The 11,560-nt window shown below is 43.4% G+C and overlaps 1 protein-coding gene across 1 annotated transcript in view; it reads right to left on the bottom strand.

The window, feature by feature from the left end:
* The window catches only part of Dis3l (DIS3 like exosome 3'-5' exoribonuclease), a 37,534-nt gene extending 26,217 nt beyond the window's left edge, over nt 1-11,317 (bottom strand). Inside the window, exons 1-5 of the mRNA XM_013009906.1 lie at nt 11,169-11,317; nt 5,552-5,680; nt 5,248-5,383; nt 2,011-2,187; nt 1,066-1,144 (exon numbers count right to left, since the gene is read on the bottom strand). Coding sequence (XP_012865360.1) covers nt 1,066-1,144; nt 2,011-2,187; nt 5,248-5,383; nt 5,552-5,680; nt 11,169-11,212 — 565 coding nt within the window. The 5' untranslated portion in view covers nt 11,213-11,317. The remainder of the gene's footprint in view (nt 1-1,065; nt 1,145-2,010; nt 2,188-5,247; nt 5,384-5,551; nt 5,681-11,168) is intronic.
* Between the last annotated feature and the right edge of the window lie 243 nt (nt 11,318-11,560).

The following is an 11,560-nucleotide window of genomic DNA, read 5'->3' on the forward strand; positions in this document are numbered from 1 at the left end:
CTGAACTCTGGGCCTGGGCGCTGTCCCTCAGCTCTTCAGCTCAAGGCTAGCGCTCTACCACTTGAGCCACAGCGCCACTTCCAGCTTTTTTTTTCCTGGTTGATTGGAGATATGGGTCTCAGGCTTAAATGTTAATTTTTCTTTTCTCTTCTTCTTTTTTTTTTTGGTCAGTCCTAGGGCTTGAACTCATGGCCTAGGGACTGACCCTGAGCTTCTTTTGCTTTTTCTATGTATGTGGTCCTGAGGAATCGAACCCAGGGCTTCCTGCATTCTATACAAGCACTCTACCACTAAGTCACATTCTTGAGCCCAAATGTTAATTTTCCAATTTTTAAAAAGTAAAGTAAAAGCCAGGAGCTGGTGGCTCACACCTGTAATCCTAGCTACCCAGAAAACTGAGATGAGAGGATTGTGGTTCAAAGACAGCCTGGGCAGGAAAGTCTATGAGACTATTATCTCCAATTAACCACCAGAAAACTGGAAGCGGTGTTGAGGTTCAAAGTAGTAGAGTGTTAGCCTTGAACAAAAAAACGCTCAGGGACAGCACCTATGCCCTGAGTTCTAGCCCCATGTCTGACCAAAAATCAATCAATCAATCAATCAATCAATCAATCCAAAAAGAAAAAGTAAAATAAAATGAAATCAAAATTATAGACTAGGGGCTGGGAAGGTGGCTCAGTGGTAGAGTGCTTGCATTGTATGCATGAGGCCCTGGGTTCGACTCCTTAGCACCACATAAGCAGAAACAGCCAGAAGTGGTTCTGCGGCTCAAATGGTAGAGTGCTAGCCTTGAGCTGAAGAGCTGAAGGACAGCGCCCAGGCCAAGTTCAGACCCCACGACTGACACACACACACACACACAAATATATATACTAAAACGTAGGGAAAGCACCTTGTGCCCCACAAATGCACGTGCCTATGGGGACACATGCATGGCATGCATGGTAGGACTATGTCACCTTTATCCTTTCACTGTGTAACAATAGAACAGATAAGTGGTGTGGACATTTAAATATGGCTTATACTGAACCTGAATCTTTAATTCAAATATGGTTTATACTGAACCTGAATCTTTACAGCTGGCTCCTTGAAGTCGAACAAAAGCTTCTATTTGTGCTCTATGTTTATTCACGTTCAGAATTCCCTAAAATCATAATTTAAAAAAAATCAGTGTTTTTGGTAGGAGAAACCAAGCAGGTGGAGTAGAAAAACAGAGGGGAACAGACATTTGTGAACACACATTTGTGTATGTACTTTTATAATGACTCTTACAAAAAACTGTTTTAAAGACAGGGGAGGAGGAAGGAGTTTGAGAAAGGATAACAAAAGGGTAGAGCTATCCCACATAGATCACATGCATATTTGGAAATGTCACAATGAAACCCCTTGGTACAACTCAAGTCCATGAGATTCCTATTTCTAATTAACGAGCAAAAAGTACCAGTGGAGCTGTGGCTCAAGTGGTAGAGCACTGGCCTTGAGTATAAATCACAAGATCATCTGGGTTGTCTCACACCTGCAACCCTTGTTATTAAGAAAGCTGAGATCTGAGGATCAGGGTTTGAAGCCAGCCTGGGTAGAAAAGTCTTGAGACTCTTATCTCCAATTGAGTACCAAAAAAGCCAGAAGTAGACTGACGGCTCAAGTGGTGGAGCACTAGCCTTGAGTACAAAAGCTCAGGGACAGTGTCCAAGATCTGAGTTTAAACCCCAGAGCTGGCGTACACACACAAAGAAAGGTAATAAAATAAAATACCCTTTGAGCAAGGACTTCAGTGTGGCATCTTCAAATCCACTGCCAAGGGCTATAAAAGGTGGCTACCAAGTCACCTTAAGCCTGGACAGGTTCATTCACCCTATGCATAGCCTTATGGTATCAACTCAGAGGCCAACAGGGAGAGGAGGGCACGGAAAGAGGTAGAAGAGGGGAGAAGAGGAAAGAAGGATAGGGAAAGGAGGAGAGGCAGAAGATGAACACTGCCTGGTTCTGAATGACTCAAGTCATCCTCACCTGGACATAGCATCCTGATTTGACCCCTGCTTCCAAGACCTCGGCAGGAAGATGTTCAGGGTACTCCTTTCCATGGCTCTCCTGATTCTCACTCTCCTTCTCCCGGCGGGATTGAAGGATGGAGTCACAGAGCTCATGGGCAGCTTTTAAATCAGGCCAAAAATTATCCAGGTAATTCTGCATTTCATAAAGGAGAGACACAGTTGAAAGACAGAAATTCTCCATCATTGCAGGACCACAGAACTGTTGCCAGCTGAGTGCTTCCTTATCTGTGTGTTGCTGAGTCTCCTCTCACACCCACTATGGTAGCTCATCAGTCTGTGAGCAGGCTCATGATCCACTGCCAGGTTCTCAGCACTTTATTTTCTTTTTTGGTCATGGGGCTTGATCTCTGGGCCTGGGTGCTGTCCTTGAGCTCTTCAGCTCAAGGTGAGCGCTCTACAACTTGAACTACAGCGCCACTTCTGGTTTTCTGGTGTTTAATTGGAGATAAGAGTCTCATGGACTTTGTTGCCCAGGCTGGCTTTGAACCATGATCCTCAGATCTCAGCCTCCTGCATAGCCAGGATTACAGGCCTGAGCCACCAACATGAAGCTGCGATCCTGTTTAGTTTTTTGGCTAAAGGTTGATGCTCTATCACTTGAGCCACAGCTCCATTTCCAGCTTTCTGAAGGTTAATTAGAAATAAGAGTCTCACAGACATTTCTGCTCAGGCTGGCTTTGAACCATGATCCTCGAATTTCAGTCTTTAGAGTAGCTAGGATTACTGGCATGAACCGGTTAGTGTCTTTGCTCTCCTCTATCTAACTTTACAAACCCCCATCTAAACTTCACATCTTTTTTTTTGTTTTTTTTTTTGCTTCCTGCTTCCATTTTGATGGGGCCCTTGGTCATACCGTTTGCTAAAGAAACACTATACAAAATAAAACCTTCCTATACTACTGGATTACAAAGAAAAGTCATTTTCACCAAAAGTAGAAAAATGTAATTTTAGTCAACTGTCCTCTGCAGGAACAAGACAAGATGTATTGCAAAAGAAAAACCTAGTGACACTGTCATTAATTTCCAGCGCCCCTGGAATTCTCTGGCATGCCAGAACACTTCTTTTCTTTTCTATTTTTTTTTTTTAGATTTTAAAGAGCAGAGCCAAGAAAATTCTATTGGCAGGTCTTTAGTAACACATGCACAGGAGAATCCTTAGAGCATTTACAATTCAAAATCCAGCGAGACTTTCTGTAAAGTGACCGGAGCTACAGAAGGCCTCACCTTGATTTCGGCATCAGAAAATGAAATCAATCAGTAGAATGGGATTGACCAGCTGGACAGACCAGTTGAGACCAGATAACTATTGAGAGATTCAAAGTCATCTAGGCAGATGGACAGCACAGCCAGGTTGCTATGACAGCCTGAAGAATCTGGCACTAAAGCCAGGCGCTGACGACTTAGGCCTATAATTCTAGCTACTCAGGAGGCTGAGATCTGAGAGTCACAATTTGAAGCCAGCCTGAGCAGGAATGTCCATGAGACTCTTATCTCCAATGAATTACCAATAAAGCCAAAATGAAGCTATGGCCCAAGAGGTAGAGTGCTAGCCCTGAGCAAAAAAAGTCAGGGACAGCCAGGCACTGGTATAATACTAGCTACTCAGGAGACTGGGATGTGAGGATCCAGCCAGGGAAGGAAAGTCTGTGAGACTCTTAGCTCCAATTAGCCATTAGAAAACAGGAAGTGGCGCTGTGGCTCAAGTGGTAGAGCACTAGCCTTGAGCTGAAGAGCTGAGGGACAGTGCCCAGGACCAGAGTTCAAGCCCCATGACTGGCCAAAAAAACAAACAAACAAAAAACCTCTATGAAATTACCTCTGAAGGGGCTGGGAAGGTGGCTCAGTGGTAGAGTGCTTGCCCTGCATGCCTGAGGCCCTGGGTTCAATTCCTCAGCACCACATAAGCAAAAAGAAAAAAGCCGGAAGTGGTGCTGTGGCTCAAGTGGTAGAGCGCTAGCCTTGAGCTGAAGAACTGAGGGACAGAGCCCAGGCCCAGAGTTCAGGCTCCACGACCCGACCAAAAAAAAAAAACAAAACAATACCTCTGAAGCTGAGCTGGGGAACCTGAAAAGGTTTGAGAAGTTGGAACATGGCCTGCACAGCACTTGAAATGCTTAGAGCTGGCCATGGAAGGGTTCAAACAGACAGCTCTGGAGAGGGTGAAAAGACTAGATTGCTATTCACCCCTTTCCTTAGGCTAGCTGCTGTGCTGGGGACCTTGTAGGCTGGATGAAAGACCTTGACAGTTTAACCTTGGGATAGATAAGTGGGCATCATGTCTGGGCTTTCCCTAGGCTGTAGTCTCCTGTCTCAAAAAAAAAATAAGGGGGAGGGGGGGGCTGGGAATGTGGCTTAGTGGTAGAGTGTTTGCCTAGCATGCATGAAGCCCTGGGTTCGATTCTTCAGTACCACATAAATAGAAAAGACTGGAAGTGGCACAGTGGTGGAGTACTAGCTTTGAGCAAAAGCAGTTCAGGGACAGTGCCTAGGCCCTGAGTTCAAGCCCCAGGACTGGTATAAATAGACAAATAAATAAATAAATAAAGGAACCAATGTCTGTCACAAAATGTTTTAGCTCTGATTGTAATATTAATATAAATTTTTGTATGTATTCATAGTAACCTTCCCTATGTAAACTCAAATATGCTGTCTTGTGGGGACTTGGGGCCCAAGTACAGGTGAGCTTGGGACCCCTGGTTTCCCCTCCATCTCTCTATGTCTCTGTACTGCCTACAGTTGTAATCAGCAACACTTCTGAAACAATTTAGCTTATTAGGCTGCTCTTGGATACTGCCTGCCTTAGGCACAGGAGCTAAGGTGAGGTTAACTGGCTGGTTAGTAAAAAAGATAAGGACCATCTTAATAGGGCCTGAACTCTGGGCCTGAGCACTGTCCCTCAGCTCAAGGCTAGTGCTCTACCACTTGAGCCACAGCGCCACTTCCAGCTTTTTTCTTTTTGCTTATGTGGTGCTGAGGAATCGAACCCAGGGCCTCAGGCATGCAAGGCAAGCGCTCTACCACTGAGCCACCTTCCCAGCTCCCTCTCCTTCTGTCTTTATTTCCTCTTTCATGTGTTGCCAAAGGGATCCGTGTTTTAAGCTCTCCTCACAAAATGAATGAGCCAGTGCTTGCACACATGCGTACACATGTGCACACATACACACACATTCATAACCACAAGTGATAAGAAATACCTTGAAAGAAATCACAAACACTCCTTCTGTTTCACTTCCGTACTGCTGAATGGCCTCTTCATCTTCCGTCACCATAACGACCGGCATCCTGTCCTGGCAGTGGTGATAGTACCAGACAGCCGCGTTGTAGATGCTCCTGAGAGGCAAAGCACAGTGAGCTCCCCGCTGGCACAATACGTACACACGAACACATGTGTACTGACACATTAAACCCTTTAGTATTAATTATAGTTGTAGAATAATCTAGATCCACTGGTAGAGAGCCAACAATAAGGAACTGTGGAAGGGGTCCCCCGGGGCCTACCTGGTCTGCCACTTCTCCATGGGCTCCCCTCCTTCCCGAGGAAGATAGCAGTGCTGCTGGAATTCATTAGCGAACAAAATGCAATCATGGCGTGCATCCTTCAGTAGGTTTCGCAATTTGTTATACTGTCTGCAACACAGAGGGGAAGAATAAATCTAACGCAGGTACTGATCTCCTGCCACGTTCTCCTAAGAATCAAGAAAAAAAAAAAGGTATTTTAGAGCAAAAGATGGGACTGTTTAAAGCCTGGGAAATGTCCCAGCATTCCAAGTCTGAGGAATGAGGATCAAGAGTTCCAGGCTAGTCTGGTGCCAGTGGCTCATGCCTTTAATCCTAGCTACTCAGGAGGATGATATCCAAGGATCCAGATTCTTGCCTGGGCAAGAAAGTCCATGAGACATTTATCTCCAATTAACCACCAAAAAAGTTTGTAGTGGAGCTGTGGTTTGAGTGGTAGAGTGCCAGCTTTGAGTGGAAAAAAACCAAATGAGATCATGAGGATCTGACATTAAGCCCCAGTACCAGGGCCAAAAAAAGAAGAAAAACAAGTCTCTGAGCAAACTGTGATAGTCTCAGGATCCAGTGGAGGTCTCAGGACCTCACCTTCACTTTAGACCCAGAGGTTCTCACATCTACTTGTTTCCCCAGATAAAGATGAGATACAAAACCAAGAAACCAGAGCCAGGCGCTCTATAGGCTCACGCCTATAATCCTAGCTACTCAGGAATCTGAGATCTGAGGATCACAGTTCAAAGCCAGTCCAGGAAAGAAAGTCTGTGAGATTCTTATCTCCAATTAATCACAGAAAACAGCAGAAGTAGAGCTGTGGTTCCAGTGATAGAGCGTTAGCCTTGGGCAAAAAGAGCTCAGGTCCAGGGGCTGGGAAGGTGGCTCAGTAGTAGAGCGCTTGCCTTGCATGCCTGAGGCCCTGGGTTCGATTCCTCAGCACCACATAAGCAAAAAGAAAAAAGCCGGAAGTGGCGCTGTGGCTCAAGTGGTAGAGCACTAGCCTTGAGCTGAAGAGCTGAAAGACAGCGCCCAGACCCAGAGTTCAGGCCCCACAACCGGACCCCCCCCATAAAAAAACTCAGGTCCAGAGTTCAAACCCCAGGACCAGCTCTCAACAAAACAAAAAAAAACAGTAAACCGCTCCAAATCAGAGTAAGAATAAACAAACCTTCCTAAAATTTAGGAAACTCACTAAGTTAACAAATGACAACAAAAAAAGAATTTTGTAAATTTATTAAGCTTTACTCCCATCTATTCTTTTCAGTGGATACAGTGTGGATGCAGTCATTTGTCAGCTACTATCAGCAGATAAAACAAATGAACAAATGGCCAGAGAATACTGATTGGCAAAGCAGGAATGTAGCAATCACTCTGAGCAAGACAGTCAGGTTTGCTTGCAGACGTGTGGGATTGGGGCTGTAATTTAATACCGAACAATACAATAGAGTTGTATTTCCTGCTAGTCAGTCTTTGAAGCTTATGACAGAATTAGACAGATGAGCATGCTGTGTGGAGTCAGCAGAGCATCATGGATCCTTGAACAAGCCTGACAGGAATGATGGGGGAGCAATAGTTTACTAAGTCAAGTGTAATATAAAATATCAGAAGTTTTAAATATTCCAGTCTTACTTAGACAGGCTTAGATATTTTGCAAACTTCATCATCTAAATATTTCAATTTCTTGGAGACAGCTAAACTTACTTCTATTTATTCAATTAATTAATTAATTTTTTGGTGCTGGTCCTCGGACTTGAACTCAGGTCTGAGCACTTTCCCTGAGCTTCATTTCCTCAAGGCTAGAGCTCTACTACTTTAGCCACTTCTGTTTCCAGCTTTGTGTGTATGTGTGTGTGTGTGTGCACGTGTGTGCATGTGTTTGCTGGTCCTGGGACTTGAACTCAGGGCCTGGATGCTATTCCTGAATTTCTTTTTTTTTTTTTTGGTCGGTAGTGGGGCTTGTACTCTGGGCCTGGGCACTGTCCCTGCGCTCTTCAGCTCAAGGCGAGCACTCTACCACTTGAGCCACAGCACCCACTTCCAGTTTTCTAGTGGTCTATTGGAGATAAGAGTCTCACAGACTTTCTAGCCCGGGCTGGCTTTGAACAGTGATCCTCAGATCTCAGCCTCCTGAGTAGCTAGGATTACAGAGGTGAGCCACCGTACCCGGCTCCCTGAGCTTTTTTTGCTCAGGGCTAGCACTCTACCACTTGAGCCACACCTCCACTTTCTGCTTTTTGGTGCTTAATTAGAGATAAGAGTCTTGGGCTGGGAAGGTGGCTCAGTGGTAGAGTGCTTGCCTAGCATGCATGAAGCCCTGGGTTTGATTCCTCAGTACCACATACACAGAAAAAGCCAGAAGTGACGCTGTAGTGGAGCTGTGGTTTGAGTGGTAGAGTGTTAGCTTTGAGTGGAAAAAGCCATACGGTGGCTCAAATGTTGGAATGTTAGCTTTGAGCAAAAGAAGTTCAGGGACAGTGCCTACGCCCTGAGTTCAAGCCCCAGGACTGGCCATAAATAAATAAATAAATAAATAAAATAAATAGTCTCACAGACTTTCCTGCCTGGGCTGGCTATGAACCTTGATCCTCAGATCTGAGCCTCACAAGTAATTAAGATTACAGGTGTGAACCAATGGAGCCATGATTTCAGTGTCTCCCATGGACAATAGATTGAAATTTATTCTTGACTGTGAGATACTAAGAGGGTAATTCAACCCTGTTCTGAAGTGTGGTCTTTATTTGATGCTGGTAGTTCATACCTGTAATCCTAAGTACTCAGGAGGCTGAAATCTGAAATCATGGTTTGAAGCCAGCCCAGGTAGAAAAGTCAGTGGGACTTCTCTCCACTTCACCAGTAAAATGCTGGAAATGGAGGTATGGCTCAAGTGGTAGAGCACCTACCTTGAGCAAAATATAAAATGAGAACACGAGGGCTTTAGTTCAAGCCTTAGAACTAGCAGACAAAATGAAGTAAGGAAGGAAGGGAGGGAGGGAGGGAAAAGTAGGGTCTTGGGAAGATGGTTGGTATTAGACAAGGTTGACAGGGTATAGACCCCCCCACCCCCACCACACTTTGTTTTGGATTATTGGTGATTTAATAAGACAGAGGCCAGAAGATACATGCCAGGTGGCATGGAACTCAGTCAACTAGAAGATGTGAACTTTTTTTTTTTGGTCGGTCATAGGGCTTGATCTCTGGGCCTGGGTGCTGTCCCTCAGCTCTTCAGCTCAAGGCTAATGCTCTCCCACATGAGCCACAGTGCCACTTCCGGTTTTCTGGTGGTTAATTAGAGGTAAGAGTCTCATGGACTTTCCTGCCTGGGCTGGCTTCGAACCGCAATCTTCAGATCCCAGCCTCCTGAATACCTAGGATTACAGGCATGAACGTCCAGTCCACCAGTGCATTGGGCCATTGAAGTCATCCAGAGATTTTTTTTTTTTATCATGGGGTTTGAACTCAGGGCTCTGTCCTTGAGTTTATGTGCTCAAGGTTAGTGCTCTACCACTTTGAGCCACAACCTCACTTCCAGTTTTGGAGTGGTTAATTGGAGATAAAATTATCATGGACTTTTCTGTCCAACCTGGCTTCAAACCATACACCTCAGATCTCAACCTCTTAGAGATGTATTTGTTTTCTTTTTTGTCAGTACTGGGTCTTAAATTTAGGGCCTCTAGTTCTAGCTTAGCTTTAGTCACTCAAAGCTGGCACTTTTCTACTTGAGCCATACCTCCACTTCCAGCTTTTTGCTGGCTAACTGAAGGTAAGAGTCTCATGGACTTTCCTACATGGGCTGGCTGTGAAATGAGATCCTCAGATTTCAGTCTCCCAGATTAGCCACCAGGGCATTGCTAGTTCACATTTAATTTCCTCCATAAGGCTATTGAGGCTTCTTCAGTGTCTTCTTGTCTCTGGCATCTAACCCCAACAGAAAAGAAGCTTGTGGCAAGAAGGCTTCCTTTTGTTTGTCAAGGCCTAGGACTAGGAGCTCAAAAAAAATCCAATGGAAACCACAGCAGTAGCTTGAGCATAAGTCATACCTCCTTGTGTTTTGTTTTCTAATCTAGTATATCCACAGTCAGGGCCCAGCTCTGGAAAGCCAATTGTTTTTCAAGCTAACTACTTTAGAAATGAACAGGAGGGGGAAAAAAAAAGACATTTAAATTCCAATTCTTTGCCTTTTGAATGTGTCAGGAATTTTTTTCAAACAATCCTTTGCATTAAAAATACTTTAGAAAACAGAAGTTGAAAAGGCTATACCAGCAGCAATCCAAAAGATGATAATGAATTGATTTTCAGGAGCAGAAATTGAAATACTACAACACCGAGAGCAACATTTTACTGCAGAGAGGGGCAAGCATCTATATCTTTGTGTCTGAGAAAAATCAACTGCAAGCTCATTTTAAAATATTCTATCTGAAAAAAAAAACCTATATGCAATCCAGTTAATGTACATTTCTTTGAACTGAGTGTATCATAAGGACATTTTGTCATTTTCATATACAAATAAAAACACTTTGTTGCTACCAAGGTCTTGAGGAAATCATAACACTTAACCTGGGATGTATATATATATGTGTATATATACATACATATGTATATATATGTATATGTACACACACACATACATATGTATATATATGTATATGTACACACACACACACACACATATAAAATTCTAAAATGCTATTTCCAAACAGTTTTAAGTGCAAAAATCACAAAACCTTTGCTAATATTAAGTGAAGCAAAACTGTAGAGTATTTATATAAAAGCGTGGTGGCCATCCTTCACTTAAGTACAAGGTAAGTATTTTCAACTGGTTCGATTAGAAATGTTTTACTATGCTAGTAATTCTACTAGTCACCTAAAAAAAGCAAAGTAAGTTATTTCCAATTTCATTGAATCAACCTTTAGATATACATTATGCATTCACAATAGAGGAACCTAAGATTTAAAAGTATTTTTTCCCCCAAGAACAGAAGGTATATTCTGAAACAACCTATCTACAATTAAAAAGATTAAATAATACACATTATCAGCAAAAGCAAAAACAAAATTGAAAGCAATATCCCTTCTCCCATAAAAATGCAAATCAAAAGGCAACTCACACTAGCGTCTAAATATCTACATAGAGGACACAATGCAGTCTATTGATCTACAGTCAGCTCTGTTGGCCAGATGTTGAAGCACAAGTATAAAATGCTACTGCATTCCTCACTAGCAAAGAGAATACTAAAGTAGTTTCTAAAATCCTTTAGGAGAAATGAATGCCTTCCCTCCCCTCCTCCAACAATGGATCTTCTCTAAAGAGGGGAAAAAGTGTATTATAAATAAAGAATGCAGCTGGGTACTGGTGGCTCATGCCTGTAATCCTACCTACTCAGGAGGCTGAGATCTGAGGATTGTGGTTGGAAGCCAGCCAGGGCAGAAAAGTTCCCATGAGATTCTTCAATTACCCACTCAAAAACTGGAGGTGGTGCTGTGTGGTTCATGTGGTGGAGCGCTAGCCTTGAGCATAAAATAGGCTCAGAGACTGTACCCAGGCCCTGAGTTCAAGCCCCATGACCGACATAAATAATAAATAAATTAATAAATAAAGCAAAACACATACCTCCGGCCCCTTTGATGTTGCACAGCTTGACAAGCTGTTTGCATGAAGATAATTCCCTTCAACTCCAGAAACTCTAGGATCTCAAGGTAATCTTGAACAACTTTCCAGTCTGGGATTACATAATGAGTCACATCACTACTCAACAGCTTCCCTTCTGAAATGTAATTCAAAATGAGAGCGATTAGATAACAATTTCAAAGCCAACTTTCCATTTCAGTGTTATGGAAGCCTGGTGTCCAGAATAATTGCCTATTTTCACTCTACCTTGAAGCTTTGGATAGGCAAAAACAGACTTTGGTCAAGGAGCAAAATTCAGGGGAAATCCACTTATTTGTTTTATTCTGTTTATTCTATTCTACTGATATTGGGGGCTTGAACTCAGGGCCTCATGC

The sequence above is a fragment of the Dipodomys ordii genome, unplaced genomic scaffold (genome assembly GCF_000151885.1).
Source record: "Dipodomys ordii isolate 6190 unplaced genomic scaffold, Dord_2.0 Scaffold11, whole genome shotgun sequence".
NCBI classification, from domain to species: Eukaryota; Metazoa; Chordata; class Mammalia; order Rodentia; family Heteromyidae; genus Dipodomys; species Dipodomys ordii.